At 38.4% G+C, this 18,269-nt stretch overlaps 2 protein-coding genes across 2 annotated transcripts; both read left to right on the top strand.

Annotated features, from left to right (window-relative positions):
* Window positions 1-327: 327 nt before the first annotated feature.
* On the top strand, window positions 328-3,358 carry LOC113017881 (lactose-binding lectin l-2-like). The gene is made up of 9 exons (XM_026160991.1): window positions 328-392; window positions 528-604; window positions 1,061-1,087; window positions 1,589-1,615; window positions 1,728-1,772; window positions 1,906-2,012; window positions 2,090-2,224; window positions 2,313-2,421; window positions 3,111-3,358. Exons 2-9 carry the CDS (start codon window positions 544-546, stop codon window positions 3,185-3,187), a joined length of 588 nt encoding a protein of 195 aa, XP_026016776.1. The 5' UTR covers window positions 328-392; window positions 528-543; the 3' UTR covers window positions 3,188-3,358.
* Window positions 3,359-12,262: 8,904 nt separating this feature from the next.
* On the top strand, window positions 12,263-15,289 carry LOC113017882 (lactose-binding lectin l-2-like). Its single transcript, XM_026160992.1, has 9 exons — window positions 12,263-12,327; window positions 12,463-12,539; window positions 12,996-13,022; window positions 13,524-13,550; window positions 13,663-13,707; window positions 13,841-13,947; window positions 14,025-14,159; window positions 14,247-14,355; window positions 15,044-15,289. The coding sequence occupies exons 2-9, from the start codon at window positions 12,479-12,481 to the stop codon at window positions 15,118-15,120; spliced, it is 588 nt and encodes a 195-aa protein (XP_026016777.1). The 5' UTR covers window positions 12,263-12,327; window positions 12,463-12,478; the 3' UTR covers window positions 15,121-15,289.
* The last annotated feature ends 2,980 nt before the right edge of the window (window positions 15,290-18,269 follow it).

Below are 18,269 nucleotides of genomic sequence, written 5' to 3' on the forward strand. Positions count from 1 at the left end.
TCAGCTTCATCATGTGAAAGTATTTGTGAAAGGATGCGGCACAGGTGTGGTGTCTCTGTGGTCTATTATTGTTAGGACTAGCCACAAACATAATGTGTTGTACACGTCAAGTGACATGTAGAGAGAAATCCACAATAGACAATGATTATTTGCTTTTGTTTATATATCCACTGCCTTGAGTACACATGAATGTTATAAAGTTTGCTTTGCTTATTCTGGAGAAAGGTCAGGTGAGCTGTCTCTGGAACAAACAAATTCATTGGATAAGGATGAGGGTGTTGTCAGGCAAATAAAAGCTTTGGATCATGTTTGAATTAGTCATTTATACTGATTTGAAGCTGCATAAAGTTCCTGAACGCAGGCAAACTGACACTGAGAAGGACAAACAAAAGGTATTTTCACAGAAGATTTCTTTATTTTATTATTAATTAATAATTAATAAGTATCTATGAAATATCAGTACAGTACATTATGAGCTGACTGCAAATGTAACATTTCCTAATATATTTTTCATATGTTATCATCAGATTTAATTTCTGCACCATGAAGATGCTGACTGTGTTTCTGCATGTGTGTGTCATGATGACTTTCACACACAGTCTGTGTGAGTATTTAAAACACAGAAGTTCCTCTCTCACTTTTTCTACATTATCTATACATGCACACTGTATATATAGAATATACATGCAAAACATAACCAGAGAATGGAATATCTTAAATTTTGTCTTAAACCCATGTTTGTAAAAAAAAAAAAAAGTGTCAAGGCTTTGCAAAACTGAATTAAACAATCGGAACTTTTTCTTTGTCTAAACATGAATGAGAATCATTGTACAGTAATTTCATATAATATCTAAGCCTATGTATAGATATACCATGACTATACTGTATATAAGGACATGCTGATCAATTTGAGTTTGATTTGTTTGCATTTTGCCAATATCGCTTCACTTCTGTGAGTAACTTGCATCACAAATTTTCTACTTCTTTTTAATCACTTTTGTTACTAATCACAAACAATATTTGTGTGTCAAATAAAATGTATTTTAAACTGTCTTTGCAGCTGTTCCAGAGGAAACAACTGTGCCAGGTGAATATAAAGGTTGTCTTTTAGTGGGAATATACTCTATTTTGATCCACTAGTAAATAATTAAAGCGATTAATCTACAATACTAACTGCAACCAAAAACATCAACTAATGCAGATGGAGACTGTTTGGGAGTACTGCCATAACCTTCACTTGGAGTACATTACTTCTTTTCTCCTCCAAAAGTCAGGCATACAGAAAGTCTACACAGCAGACTCATTTTCATGTGTTCTTCTTTATCTACGATTTGTTTTTAAAAATATTGTACAATAATGTAATATAATACACATTATAAGCTTGTGTAATCATACATTTATTATACTGTACATAAGGACATGCTAAGTGACATAATTCTTAGTTTACATTTTGCTAATATCTCTTCACTTCTGTAATTTACCTGCATTTTGTATTTCTTTTTAATGTTGTAAAACGTAGAAGGTAATCAATGACACCACAGCAATGATACACTGAAAAAAATATCTGTGGTTCAAACTGTCTTTGCAGCTCTTCCAGAGGAAACAACTGTGCCAGGTGAATCTAAAAGTTGTCTTTTAATGAGAATAATTTTTTATCCACTAGTAAATATTGAAAGTTTTTACCCCATGAAGTTAATTGCAACAAAAGAACATTTTAACTCATGCAGATGGAGACAACTGGGGAACACCACCATCTCCACCATCTACAGAAGGTGGGTATACTTATTGGAGTATATGGATTTATTTTATTTTTTTTCCTTCTTTAAAATTCAATTTGAACATAAGGAAAATCTACACTGCAGACTCAGTTTCATGCTTTCTTCTTTATTTGTTATTTGTTTGCAGATGACTCATTTGGGGGCTGGCATCCATCTTGCCCAGATGGATGGAGTATGCACAGTCAACAGTGCCTCATCTTTGTTCCAGAAAACATGACCTGGGACGATGCTCAGGTAACAAGGATGACTTTTTTCCTATTAATAAATCTTACATTTTCTTGGTCACTCCATGCTGTTTATCTCCATCGTAGAATAACTGTCACTCTCATGGAGGACAGCTTGCATCTGTGTATGATGACTTTCAAGCTTATGAGATTCAAGCGGAGCTGAAGCGTGCTGGACATGATCATGGAGAATTTTGGGTTGGAGGCCATAATAGTCCAGGGGTAAATAGCACGATGTCTAAGATTTTGAGAAACAATTGTTTTTTTTTATGAATATGAATTTATATAATATTTTATTTTGCTTTAACAGAATCCTTCTTGGTCCTGGAGTGATTATTTGGGAATGTCTGCTTTTGCTGACTTTTGTAATGGAGACACAGCCGAAGATGAGCACCACTGTTTGCAAATAACTTTTACTGGTAAGTCTGTCAAGTGTTTAAAAAAACAAAACAATCTTATTTGGATTCATTTATTTTGATTATCACTTCAAACTCATTACTACTCTATCAAGTGTTTTAAAAGTATGTATTAAAGTATATTTTTCTTTTCTTATTATTGCACTGAGCATTGTTTCTTATCCTAGAATATTTACAGTTTGTGTTCCCAGTGATGCATCATTAAATAATTGAGATTTTAGAAAAAAAAAAAAAAAAATACAGTGTTCTGAAGTTACACAAAGCTATCATGTTATGTTCAAAACTTCTATGTACTGGGTTATTAATATGTGGATTAATGTTGTCCACTCACTAAGATGTTAATTGTGCGGTACAAAAAATAACTGTAAGTATTGTGTACAAACATGGTGGGTGAAACAGATTAAAAAGACAGGGACATTTATATATAGGCACAGAACACTGAATTGAGTAACATAAATGGCTGTGAATCAGGAAGTAAAACAGCTAATCACTGTTTGTGTCAGTCTTCTTGACAAATACCCTTTAATGTAAATACCATTACCATTTACAAATACTGTAATTTCACAGTTAGTACTGAACAAACTAAAATTACACTTATTTGCTAAACATTGTCACCCCATGTTGGAAACCTTTTTAGTCTGAGTAGCACTGACTGAGTGTGATTTTTGTGTTTTATTTTGGTTTTCTTGCAGAGGAAAAGAGTGGATGCTTAGAGAGCATGGACTGTGAAACTGAGCTCCCGTCTATCTGTGGAAACATTATTATGTAATTGTGAATCAACTCTATAATGCATCAGTAAAAAGCACAAAGATCTGTGTTTTTCTTTCTCAGTGCTGTTTCTTTCTCTGTATTTCCACACCATCGCTATGATGCAAGCAATCAGGCATCATGTGCAATGAACTGGAGCTGAATTTTCTGTACGATTAAAAGAAAGCTTTCTGTAGACCTTTACTTTGTAGAGTGAACTGTATTTCATTCTTAAATTAAAACTATTAGCATTGAAAGAAATTTCCTCTGTGATGTGTTAATCACCCTACCATAAGCAATTGAATACTTCTTTTTTTTTTTAATTCATGTCCAAATGCCCCGAAGGAGCTGTGCCTTCCATGGGATGAGATTTTTATTCATGGTGACATAGAAACTGTCAATCATGTTCTTCTGACAGCCAGCAGGGTGGAGGCATGGCTACCGACCCTGCTGGTTACAGAGATGTTCCTCCAAACTGCAGCATGTCTGGGTTAAGATAAGGAAAGTCAATGGTAGACACCAGAATAGGCTGCAGTCTGACTAAAGTATTGTAAACTCACTGAAAACTCATTGCTCTTAATTATCTGAATTATCCATTTAAAATATATTTGGTTAGGTTGCAGTCTTATCTTTAAGTTTGTTCCTTAAATTTATAAAGAGTCGATGGTTGACAGAGAACATATCAGGGTAACACTTTATAACTTGACGCTCAAATAAAGCACAAGTACCCTGTACTTACAGGCAATTTGCAGGCAACAAGTCAGGTTTCTGCAGGAAACAATGAAACAAGTGCACTGTAAGTACCCTGTACTTTCTGGGGTGTGAGCCATATTATGGATTCACTTAATCTCATTTAATTTTGAAGTGTTTTCCTGGGAAACAGATGCAAATTCTTCTGTAAATAACTTTAAGTATCGTAGCAGCCTAAGCAATTACTAGGTAAGTCGTTGTGTCCTTGGGCAAGACACTTCCACTATACAAATACAGGGCATTTAAAAAAAATAAGCTTTCACAATAAATTGCCATATGAAACAATCCTTACACTCAGAGCTCTGATGGAATTCACAAGTTCTTTTTTTTCCTTTTCAATTTGAAAAATGTCTTTGACTTTGTGAGAAAATGTCCGAAAAATTCCTCAGACTGTCAGCATATTTCTGCATAGTCGCCCCTACTAGTAGAAAAGCTATGGGCTCAAATTGTGGTCATAAATATTTTGTACTTGTAAATCAGAAAGTCTAGTTGTGAACTGAGTTTTGTAACCTTCAAACCATTTTTTTTCACTTTTATTTAAATCTATAATGTGTGACTTTAGCACTTTAACATTTAAACCTCCAAGAAATTCTGTAATCAGTAAGGCTAGAACGATCTGAAAAGGTTTTTGTGGTTCAGATGTCAAGCTTTGGTCATGGTACTTCAGCATCTAGCCAGCACTAAAGACAACAAACTGATGTAAAACATAACCAGGACAGAATCCACAACACAAAACCTCAAGCCAGTGCAACAATCTTACAATGACTAAGGGAGTGGTTCAGGCTAAAATAGTCACTCTGATGACCCCATGAGGACCAGACTGGTTAATATTGCAGATCTTTGGCAAGGTTTAACATCTGGGTGGGGAAGCCTGGAGGGAAACCGATGCTGTAAGAGCTAAATAAAAAAAACACGCCCCAAAACATAAACACACATACAAAAGCAGGGAGAAAAAGAGTAAGAAAGAGAGTCAGACAAGGCAGGCCAGCGCAGGAAGACTCCGGGATGATGACCTTTTCATATTGTGAAATATACTGCAAAACGAGCTTTCGTCTAGGGGTTCCATTACCCTTACTTGTATTTTTATTAATTTGACTGATTGGCATTTATAAACTATATAATAAAGAAAAACACATTTTTTATTAGGTTTTTTGAGTTAGTATTTAAGTGACTGCTTGTGAAAGGTGAACAGACAGGGGGACCGGCCACTCTACCTGTGTAAGGAAAAGAACTTGAGTTACAGCTGGTCACATTTAATCATTTGTGTATAACCTAAATTATTCGTATATGTAAAAAGAGAAGTGGTAACAGTAGTGATGGGTCCAGCAACACTGACGCATCGACGCATGTATCAAGCTCACCTAGCGATGCCTGTATCGGTGCGTGCGTCGCTTTAAGAAAAAGTCACGTGATCGATACAGCTGCTGTATCGCTAATTGCCAACGTGCCAAACTGTGTTTAAAAGGTACCGCATCCATATCTGCCAACAGAATGAGTCGCCACCAAAAAAAAACCAAACAAAAAAAAACACAAAATTACTCTGGCAAAGATAAAAAAATAATAATAATACACATCTCTCCATAACAAAATGGAGCCCGAAAGAAAAATTTATGTTTCTGCTGTCTGGGATCATTTTGATCTTTTAACTGCAAATAAGGTACCGGTAATAGTTTGTCTGCCTTTGTTTCAGTGTAATCTATCAGAATAGAAAAAAACAGCAATGTGACTTGAAGTGTAAATTATTTATTTCATTTTATGCAGGTTAAATGTCACATCTGTTCTGCATTTCTTACACAAACAAAAGCACCTCCCCAGTGTTTAGGCATTACAGAGCCAAACATGAAAATGAGGAGACAAACACACCAAGAATGAACACTGGTAGGCCTATATAGACACTGTGGGATTATAATATTACCTTATGCCATGTTAGACCCCTAATTAAAGGTTGTGAATTATTATGTAGTTTTAGTTTGCATTATTCTCCTGAATTAGAAGAAGGTGATAACTATTACATTTGCATTACATTAGACTGCTGATTTATTGTGAATGAATGATATTGTTTTATGATGCATTATACTGCTGAGTTATAAGAAATACTGTTCACAGAAAGTCATCGCCTTATTTGTCTGATTAGAAGAGAACAGAACATGCTGGAGTTTTCTGCCCCATCTCAGCAGGAGCAGATAAACAGGGAGCCAAGGTCGTAGCTTAGGCGCCGTGTGAGAGAAAGAATGTGAATGTTTAGGCTTTTATGATTAGGTGGGGCCACTAGAGGCTATAAGAGTTTGATCAATGCTCCACCATTTTGAGATCTGATGCTGTCTGCGTACGGTGTCCATCTCCCACGCGTGTACATTAAAATCATCGTTTGACTCAACCCGGCCGGACCAGTGTTGTTATTGTGGTTTTTCCTCTTGTATCCATCTCCAATATTTGAATCCATAACAACACTGAACATCTTTATCATCATTTTTTTTTTTAATTAATATGTGTTTTATTATTTTCATCTAGGAAGACTGCTCTGGACCAGGCAGTCCTGAATTTTATTATAAAGGACTGCCAACCCCTTAGTATTGTGGAGAGAGAGTGTAACGTACTGAGGGAATAGGAAGACATCTTATCAGAACCTTATCCACCTGGCTTTACAGCTTTTGTGTACCCCAGCTTCATCTGTTCCTGTGAGTTTTCCAAAGCTGGGGAAATGGTGTAAAAACAAAAACAAAAAATGCAATAGACTGAATGCAAAAACATTGGATAAACCTATTTTTCTGAATAGAAATTTATAATAAACTCTGAGTCAAATGGGTAATATTACATTCACAATACTTTCATTTTAATTTTCACTTAATGTCATTCATAATATATTTTAAACATGTCTACAATATTTGTAATATAGAAGATATAAAATGATTCCATGGAAAGTACAATACCTTACAGTGTATACAGTGTATATAAGTATGACTAGGTCATTGAATCAGTGTCTGTTGTGAGTCTCAAATAAGTTGCCTGCAATGATATTTAAGGTCCAGCAGGTGTCAGTATGGAGCAAAACAGCAAAACTGTGTCGACACAGTGTCGATGCAGTTTGGGGAATGTGCTGAAACGCTTCACGAGGCCTCATCTACCCATCAGTAGGTAACAGTACTGACCTTTCCTGGTTGCTTCTTTTCTGGAACAAAAGAATACAAGCAGCTCAATCACCTGCTTATGAGCTCCTGGAGCAAACCAATGTGCCAGGCTAGGGGAGTGGGGTTAAGGTGTTTTCATGTATATAGAAGTGGTTGAAGTTATAATGTTATTGAGTAATGTATAGGAGTTGTTACAAATCTGAATATGTCGATCATATGTTATATTGTGGTTGATGTTTGCTCATGTGGAGGTTTATGTTTTCATAAAGTTGAATTCTATTCTATTCTATTCTACATATGAACCATGTTTTTAGTTATTTAAAGATGCTATGAAGTACATAGTCAAGGTGGTATCACACTGAAAGTGTCATTCATTCATTCACAAACACTGAAATGCAATGCATCTTTTTAAGCAATCATCCACTCAGGGATTTTATTGTGTTTGCACAAGTTAGACCAAAATAACTTATGAACTTAGAAATTATGTACCCAAACCAATGATAATAGTGTGCTGACATCTACCTCTTTGTGAACAACATCAAACACCAAACCTGTACTTTTGAAGTACACTTCTCATTTTACTAGGTTAGCACACCACACACTCCGTCATTTGCATCAAGGAGATTATATAGGGGGAGAAAACTGATTGTTGTGGCAGGAAAGACACGTTAACTTTCAATGTGAAGCATTTATGTGCTTCTTATTGCAAAGATGGCTCTTACTTAAGCTGAGGGTGAGTGTTTATTACCGAAAGTGTGAAGTCTCCTCCACTGCTTAAAATCTGTACAGGTGTATGTGGAAAACTTGAATGTAAAATGGGTTGGGTCTGTCACACATGTATTTATTTATTTTTTTCAGATAGATAGATAGATAGAAAGATAGATAGATAGATAGATAGATAGATAGATAGATAGATAGATAGATAGATAGATAGATAGATAGATAGATAGATAGATAGATAGATAGATAGATAGATAGATAGATAGATAGATAGATTGATTGATTGATTTTGAAGAGTCAAATTAAAATAGGTTCTTTGCTAAGTTGTCTGTTATGTGTAGACACAACAATGGTTTTCCTGTTTTATGCTTGAATGGAGGGAACAGAAGGGTATATAAGGCTGTAGCAGTTTAGCGAGGTAGTGTGGGGCAAGACAATTAAGGTATTTGAAAAAAAATGTTTAAATTAAGAAGAAATTAAGATTTTTGGCAGTATGTTGAGCAAGGCTAAAATGAAAGAAACATGCTCATATTTACATTTGCCAGTTAAGAGGTGTTTGGCAGCAATTTGTACCAACTGTAGATGAGTGATATAGGAATCACTAATCTCCATATAATGTACATTACAGAAATCGAGTGGTAGCAAAGATAACTGTCTCAAAGTGCTGCCCAGAAGGTATTGGCTTTATTTTGGCGAGCTGCCTAAACTGGAAAATGGTCAGTTTTACCACTGTTTTGATTTGACTGTCAAATTTGAGTTCAGCATCCACTTTAATCCTGAGGTTTGTGATAGTTGGCTTTATGCACTGAGCCAAGCAACACAAATATACAAAGGGGGTCTAAGTGGAATTGACAAACATCATCACTTTTGTCTTCTTTGTATTATAATTTAAAAAGTTGAGAGCCTCTGGGCCTTTATATCTTCACACACACTTGAGCATCAGTCTGGCAGAATATGCGAGAGAGAGAAAAGAGAGAAAAATCTGGTTATCATCTGCATAACAGTGAATGAAATACCATATGGCTCAGTTTTAGAAAAGGGAGTCTAAAACTAGGCCATATGGGACCCTGCAGAAAAAGGGAGTGCGGGAGGAATCAAAGTCACCAAGACTAACACAGAAAGCTCCATTCACCAAATAGGATCTGCACCACTCCTATGTGCTTGATGCTCCAAGCAACAGAGTAACATTACATGATCCACTTTGTCAGATGCTGCAGTCCAATGTAAGAGCAAACCAGTCACCAAAAACAGTGGCTAAAAATATGCTATTATGTGAAATGTGCAACATTCTGTAAAGTGATGTAATGTAAGGGGAAATTAATGGAAAGCATACTTTTTGCCCCCAAGTTAACAGTTTTTGTTCATTTGTTTTCCTCATCCTCTGCATCACTAAGTGTTTTAGCATTGAATTCAAGCGATTTCTGAGTTTTGGTGTATCCCATTCTTTAAGCAGCACTTTGTGACAGTGGAAAGGAAAAAAGGTCTTTGCAGAAGACAGAAACTTCCAACAGAAGAGACTCAGGGAGGGTGACGATCTGTACCCACGAGGTGGTGATAAGAGAGACAGGATAAAAATGTGTTTGGAAGATTTTTTAATTCAATTGGTATTTCAGGGTGTTCACTAAGCACTTTCTAAAACAACATCCTAATTGATGATGAAGCCATTTACTTGTCACTGGCAGTTGCCTGCAGCGATATTGGAACACTTCCAACCATACGTACAATATGCAAACATCACATTAGGCAGACAGTTCAGAACAGGTAGCGTCAAGAGAAAAAAATGAAATCTACAACAAAACAGGAGAATGGAGGAGAGAAAAAGAGAACTCTTCTCAGACTGAGTTCCTAGTAACACCATGAAAAATCATCACAAGCAACAGGGTAGGGTATGGGTTTTCCGGTGTGGACAGCAGCATGCTGTGGGTACTCACAGCCTGTCCCATCACTTCGAGCAGCTAGCTTTGTGGGGTTTTGAACAGCTGTAACCACTTTCTTCAATCTTCAATAAGCAAGGACTGAGCCAACTCAAATCAGCAGGAACCCTGTTATCGTGGTTCCAAATAGGTATAAATCTTTTATGTCCTCAAGCGACAGTCGTACAAGGCAGACAACATGCCACTGCTCCCACCCATCCATCATGTATCCAGCAGGAAACATCCCTCCAGGACTATCGGGCTCTCCTGCACCCTGGCTTCTCGTTGAGAAAAGGGTGTCAATTGCATTGAGGGACCAGTTGATCAAACCCATTACTCTTTAGGTTTTAGAGAACAAGACTCTCTGAGGGTCAACATTAGACCACACTAGACAAGGACATAGAAGCCAAGCAGGAAAGATAAGGTGAGGTGATTTAGTTTAATGCATGACTGATGGTGCCAACCAGAGTGGTTATGGAAGAGAGAGTGAGTCTTTAGCTGGGAGCAGGGCTTTAAAAACATCCTCATACAACAGTCAATATAGTAACTATATTTCTCCCATGCTAATTTCATAGTGTAAATTATGATAGAGTGCTTTAAAAAACAAACAAACAAACAAAAAAGACCACAAAATGCAAAAGACTGCAGGCTTTAGATCATTCTTGAATTTAACTGGAACTATATTTATTTATTAAGGGTGTTGCTCACTAGTCCTTCTCTAAAGCAACATCCTGATTCAGATTCATGCATGTTGTTTTTTGTTTGTTTTCTTTTAATGGGCGTTAGTAGCACAAGTCTGTATCTGTAACAGTGGCTTTGAAAGCATGGTGAATTACAGTAAATACTATAACTATATTTCTCTCATGAAAACGCTCATCAAAAGATCCAATCTGTTGTTCTGAAAAGCAGTTTCACCCCTGTTCTTTTTTAGTACTCAGGCCTTCAGAGACTATGGTCTGTATTTATATAGCGCTTTACTAGTCCCTAAGGACCCCAAAGCGCTTTACATATCCAGTCATCCACCCATTCACGCACTGGTGATGGCAAACTACATTGTAGCCACAGCCACCCTGGGGTGCACTGACAGAGGCGAGGCTGCCGGACACTGGCACCACCGGGCCCTCTGACCACCACCAGTAGGCAACGGGTGAAGTGTCTTGCCCAAGGACACAACGACCGAGACTGTCCAAGCCGGGTCTCGAACCAGCAACCTTCCGATTACAAGGCGAACTCCCAACTCTTGAGCCACGATCGCCCACTACACCGGACTCAGTAGTCATTTCACAAAACCTTTATTCATCTTCAGTTATGCATGCATCTTCTAGAAGGGGAGATGTGCAAGGCCCTCTGCAGATCTTCACTGCTTTGTCTGTTTTAACCAGTTTTATAGAAGCGACTCCATCATAAAACCCACATGGTGTGTTGTGCACTCTGTGTTTGTGTATGTATGCGCGAACACGTGAGTGCCTGTGTGTGTACGTGAGTGAGTGTGTGTGTGGGTGTGTGTGCATCATAACAGTTAAAGCACTGTGTGTGTCTTTGTATATGTCACTTTCTGTTGGGCATAAAAGTCCATTTCCCCTCACCCAAGCTACACCAAATTACTTTAGAAAACATACAAAACCGAGTTAACATATTACAAACACTGAGACCCCCACTCTGCATCCACTGGGTCATTGGCCTCTTGTTGTCTTACTTTTACAGCTTAAGCATGTGGAGAGTCTCCTGCAAACCTACTTCTAAGTAATGACAGTTATGAGCTTTATTACATTCAGGTACAAGTATCCCCCAACTGTAGCTTCCTGTCTCCTTTTATGACAGGATGACCCCCAGTATCCATAAATTCCTCTCCCTCTACACAATTACACACACTCGGGCCTATAGCTACACCAAACTGAAACACACAGACATTCACACATCCTTCCCTTTTCCTCTGATCTACAGCAGAACCCTCTCATCTAACCAATTTAACACATCATATTTTAATTATGTTTTCTTTTACTCACACTGTACAAGTGATGATGGCAGGGTGGAAATACATTTTTTTGCCTATATCTTCCCATTCAGTGTGTAAACTAGGGTAGTCTAGCCCCAGTTTCATTGGTTGAGCCTCCAACATTTACAATATAATATAGTCATTTTTCCAGAAAATAAATAATAATCAATTTGTCATTCTACCATTATAAAGAATTAGTGTTCAGTGTATGCTCGGCTTAAATTGACTTCCATGGGCTTGTTCTCAGCTGGCCTCAAGCAGGGTCAGCTTCATCATGTGAAAGTATTTGTGAAAGGATGCGGCACAGGTGTGGTGTCTCTGTGGTCTATTATTGTTAGGACTAGCCACAAACATAATGTGTTGTACACGTCAAGTGACATGTAGAGAGAAATCCACAATAGACAATGATTATTTGCTTTTGTTTATATATCCACTGCCTTGAGTACACATGAATGTTATAAAGTTTGCTTTGCTTATTCTGGAGAAAGGTCAGGTGAGCTGTCTCTGGAACAAACAAATTCATTGGATAAGGATGAGGGTGTTGTCAGGCAAATAAAAGCTTTGGATCATGTTTGAATTAGTCATTTATACTGATTTGAAGCTGCATAAAGTTCCTGAACGCAGGCAAACTGACACTGAGAAGGACAAACAAAAGGTATTTTCACAGAAGATTTCTTTATTTTATTATTAATTAATAATTAATAAGTATCTATGAAATATCAGTACAGTACATTATGAGCTGACTGCAAATGTAACATTTCCTAATATATTTTTCATATGTTATCATCAGATTTAATTTCTGCACCATGAAGATGCTGACTGTGTTTCTGCATGTGTGTGTCATGATGACTTTCACACACAGTCTGTGTGAGTATTTAAAACACAGAAGTTCCTCTCTCACTTTTTCTACATTATCTATACATGCACACTGTATATATAGAATATACATGCAAAACATAACCAGAGAATGGAATATCTTAAATTTTGTCTTAAACCCATGTTTGTAAAAAAAAAAAAAAGTGTCAAGGCTTTGCAAAACTGAATTAAACAATCGGAACTTTTTCTTTGTCTAAACATGAATGAGAATCATTGTACAGTAATTTCATATAATATCTAAGCCTATGTATAGATATACCATGACTATACTGTATATAAGGACATGCTGATCAATTTGAGTTTGATTTGTTTGCATTTTGCCAATATCGCTTCACTTCTGTGAGTAACTTGCATCACAAATTTTCTACTTCTTTTTAATCACTTTTGTTACTAATCACAAACAATATTTGTGTGTCAAATAAAATGTATTTTAAACTGTCTTTGCAGCTGTTCCAGAGGAAACAACTGTGCCAGGTGAATATAAAGGTTGTCTTTTAGTGGGAATATACTCTATTTTGATCCACTAGTAAATAATTAAAGCGATTAATCTACAATACTAACTGCAACCAAAAACATCAACTAATGCAGATGGAGACTGTTTGGGAGTACTGCCATAACCTTCACTTGGAGTACATTACTTCTTTTCTCCTCCAAAAGTCAGGCATACAGAAAGTCTACACAGCAGACTCATTTTCATGTGTTCTTCTTTATCTACGATTTGTTTTTAAAAATATTGTACAATAATGTAATATAATACACATTATAAGCTTGTGTAATCATACATTTATTATACTGTACATAAGGACATGCTAAGTGACATAATTCTTAGTTTACATTTTGCTAATATCTCTTCACTTCTGTAATTTACCTGCATTTTGTATTTCTTTTTAATGTTGTAAAACGTAGAAGGTAATCAATGACACCACAGCAATGATACACTGAAAAAAATATCTGTGGTTCAAACTGTCTTTGCAGCTCTTCCAGAGGAAACAACTGTGCCAGGTGAATCTAAAAGTTGTCTTTTAATGAGAATAATTTTTTATCCACTAGTAAATATTGAAAGTTTTTACCCCATGAAGTTAATTGCAACAAAAGAACATTTTAACTCATGCAGATGGAGACAACTGGGGAACACCACCATCTCCACCATCTACAGAAGGTGGGTATACTTATTGGAGTATATGGATTTATTTTATTTTTTTTCCTTCTTTAAAATTCAATTTGAACATAAGGAAAATCTACACTGCAGACTCAGTTTCATGCTTTCTTCTTTATTTGTTATTTGTTTGCAGATGACTCATTTGGGGGCTGGCATCCATCTTGCCCAGATGGATGGAGTATGCACAGTCAACAGTGCCTCATCTTTGTTCCAGAAAACATGACCTGGGACGATGCTCAGGTAACAAGGATGACTTTTTTCCTATTAATAAATCTTACATTTTCTTGGTCACTCCATGCTGTTTATCTCCATCGTAGAATAACTGTCACTCTCATGGAGGACAGCTTGCATCTGTGTATGATGACTTTCAAGCTTATGAGATTCAAGCGGAGCTGAAGCGTGCTGGACATGATCATGGAGAATTTTGGGTTGGAGGCCATAATAGTCCAGGGGTAAATAGCACGATGTCTAAGATTTTGAGAAACAATTGTTTTTTTTATGAATATGAATTTATATAATATTTTATTTTGCTTTAACAGAATCCTTCTTGGTCCTGGAGTGATTATTTGGGAATGTCTGCTTTTGCTGACTTTTGTAATGGAGACACAGCCGAAGATGAGCACCACTGTTTGCAAATAACTTTTACTGGTAAGTCTGTCAAGTGTTTAAAAAAACAAAACAATCTTATTTGGATTCATTTATTTTGATTATCACTTCAAACTCATTACTACTCTATCAAGTGTTTTAAAAGTATGTATTAAAGTATATTTTTCTTTTCTTATTATTGCACTGAGCATTGTTTTTTATCCTAGAATATTTACAGTTTGTGTTCCCAGTGATGCATCATTAAATAATTGAGATTTTAGAAATAAAAAAAAAAAATACAGTGTTCTGAAGTTACACAAAGCTATCATGTTATGTTCAAAACTTCTATGTACTGGGTTATTAATATGTGGATTAATGTTGTCCACTCACTAAGATGTTAATTGTGCGGTACAAAAAATAACTGTAAGTATTGTGTACAAACATGGTGGGTGAAACAGATTAAAAAGACAGGGACATTTATATATAGGCACAGAACACTGAATTGAGTAACATAAATGGCTGTGAATCAGGAAGTAAAACAGCTAATCACTGTTTGTGTCAGTCTTCTTGACAAATACCCTTTAATGTAAATACCATTACCATTTACAAATACTGTAATTTCACAGTTAGTACTGAACAAACTAAAATTACACTTATTTGCTAAACATTGTCACCCCATGTTGGAAACCTTTTTAGTCTGAGTAGCACTGACTGAGTGTGATTTTTGTGTTTTATTTTGGTTTTCTTGCAGAGGAAAAGAGTGGATGCTTAGAGAGCATGGACTGTGAAACTGAGCTCCCGTCTATCTGTGGAAACATTATTATGTAATTGTGAATCAACTCTATAATGCATCAGTAAAAAGCACAAAGATCTGTGTTTTTCTTTCTCAGTGCTGTTTCTTTCTCTGTATTTCCACACCATCGCTATGATGCAAGCAATCAGGCATCATGTGCAATGAACTGGAGCTGAATTTTCTGTACGATTAAAAGAAAGCTTTCTGTAGACCTTTACTTTGTAGAGTGAACTGTATCTCATTCTTAAATTAAAACTGTTAGCAAAAAAAACAAAAAAAAACAAAAAACAAAACAAAAAAAACAACTGTTAGCATTGAAATTTGTCTGTGAGTTATTCACCACTAACATTAGCAAATTGAATACAAAATGGGGTTTTTTAAAGTTTATGTCCAAATGCCCCAAAGGAGCTGTGCCTTCCATGGATGAGATGTTTATTCATGGTGACATAGAAACTGTCAATCATGTTCTTCTGACAGCCAGCAGGGTGGAGGCATGGCTACCGACCCTGCTGGTTACAGAGATGTTCCTCCAAACTGCAGCATGTCTGGGTTAAGATAAGGAAAGTCAATGGTAGACACCAGAATAGGCTGCAGTCTGACTAAAGTATTGTAACCCACGCCCCAACCACTCAGGGAGGAGTTGAATATGAGTGCAAATAACCATAACACACAGGAATTTCAGTTGACTGTGAGTTTAGTTATCAACAACCTCAAAAAGAAATTACAACGTTGGCCCTTTGCTAAATAAACTCACTGAAAACTCATTGCTCTTAATTATCTGAATTATCCATTTAAAACATATTTGGTTAGGTTGCAGCCTTGCCCTTCCGTTTGCTCCACAGATTTATAAAGCGGAGATGATTGTCAAGTCAGAGAACAGAGAGGGTAACACTTTATAACTTGACACGCAAATAAAGCACAAGTACCCTGTACTTACTTAAGGAGACACAAATTCTTCTGTAAATAACTTTAAGTATCGTAGCAGCCTAAGTAATTACTAAGTAATTAAGTAATGCTTAAGTAATATTCTGCATAATGAAAGTCTGCCTATTCAACTCTCTCTATATATTACCTTTAAAAATTAATACAGTAATAATCACTTTCTTCTTCTTATTGGAAAATATACATTGATACGAACAATCAAACTTTGTAGACCATAAGCATAATCTGACCATATAATAATGGAGACAAGGAGAGTTATTTTCATTAAACTGTAGTTAAAAAAGAAGAACATGAAACAATTCCATAACCCTTAAAAAAATAAGTTTTAACAATACATTACCATATTGTGGCGTGTTGGGGGAGCGGCTAGTTCTCTCCCATCATGCCTTGGGACTGCTGTTTGGATGTTCTTGTTTTGTTGTTTATGGTTACACTACTTTTAACTGTTATCTTGAATGTTGTGTTTGTACTGCAGTTCAAAGGCACTTACAGTGTTGTTTTATAGAATGAATGCAACCATGGGTGAGTTCTGTTATGCTGTTGATGACCCTCGAAGCATAGTGTAGCATCAGTGTGTGTTGTAATAAAGAGCTCCCCCTACCAGCTTGGGGTTGAATAACAATCTCTCTCTGTGAGCTTCTTTGTAAAGATTCCTCTGCATGCCACATTGGTGTCAGAAGTGGGATTCCAAGAGCATGGCCACTATTCTGAAAGAGGAAGAGGAGCTGAGGAAGATTGAGGAGCTTATCACTCACCTGGAAGCAGTGAATGGAGCACAATTGAAGAAGCGGGGAGAGCCCCGGGCAGCAGCAAGCCAGCCAGGGGAAGATCTGTGGGGCTTACCAGATGGAGCCTCACACCCCCGCCCACTGGGGAGCTGTCGGAGCCGCCAAGGCATGCTGCAGGCTCCAAGACCACGAGCGACCGGTCAGCCTCCACTCATGGTGATGCCTGGGAGCAGCACACCCTCATCGTTGGCAGCCGAGGGGGACAACGCCAACTGTCTCCAGGACCAAGTGCAGCCGCCACTGCCATCAGGGGCTCCTGTTCGGGGGAGCATGAAGCTGCCACGCTATAATGGGGAGGCAGGGCCCTGCAGATCCTCATAGATCTTCAGCCAGAAGAGGGTTTAAGTTGGCCTGCTGTTGCCAGAGCAATGCAGAGCAGGTTTGGCCTCCGTACACATGCAGATGATGCCCGAGATAAACTTGCTAGCCGCCCACGGAGACAAGAGGAGAGTCTGGGTGCTTATGCTGCTGACCTACGTCTTTAGACACGTAGAGGGTACCCTGCTTTTGATGCTGCAGCACAAGAAGAGCTTGCTCTCCAGGCTTTTGTCCGGGGTCTCCAGCCAAAAAGACTACAAGAGCACATCCGTCTGCATGCACCAGGAACCCTGGCGGCAGCTCTAACTGAGGCCGAAAGAGTGGAGCATGTGCTCAGCCCAGGTGCACGCAGCCCTGGCATAAGTCACCAAGTGCGCCAAACAGACTACGAAAGGAGCGACCAGGAGGAGGAGGCCCGCCAAACCACCAACACACCACCCTGGCGATCTTGGCGAGGGAATAGGCGAGCAGGAGGCCAATCCAGGGGTAACTGCCATCGGTGCGGAGAACCAGGCCACATCGCACGCTACTGTCCAGCACCAAGCCCACAAAGCTTGGCACCCCAGCTGCCGTTAAACTGAGGCGGGGTGGCACAACGGAGGGACTGCCCCCTGCCACCACTCTGTCCTCCGAATCACAATTGCGGGTTGGCCGGCTTGGCCAGACACGGGGACTGTATCTGGACTGTGACCTTGCCGGCACCACCTGTAGAGCCCTGATAGACACTGGGTCCACGCTCTCCTTAGTACAGGCTGGAGTCCTCCCTGGTTCTGATGGCCCAATACCGCAGGGTTGGCAGCCTACTCAGCTCCACATCACCACAGTCACGGGGGAGCATGCCAAAGTTAAGGGGGAAAGATCCCTCCCGGTGACTGTTGCTAACTGCAGCGTGGACCACCAGTTCTGGCTAGCCAGCATCCAGGACCAATGCATCATTGGCCTGGACCTGCTAGCCAAATGGGAGGCCACAGTGGACGTGTCCCGAGCAATCCTTTACCTGGGCACGGAGGCTGTGAAGCTCCACACCACAACGGAAGTCCCGCTGCCTGCCTCCACTTTTTCAGCCAGCGTCAGGAAGCCTGAGGACCTGTCACTGCTGGCGGGGGAAGGGGCCTCCCCTTCACCAGCAGTGCCGC

This window comes from Astatotilapia calliptera, unplaced genomic scaffold, assembly GCF_900246225.1.
Source record: "Astatotilapia calliptera unplaced genomic scaffold, fAstCal1.2 U_scaffold_25, whole genome shotgun sequence".
Taxonomy (NCBI): Eukaryota; Metazoa; Chordata; class Actinopteri; order Cichliformes; family Cichlidae; genus Astatotilapia; species Astatotilapia calliptera.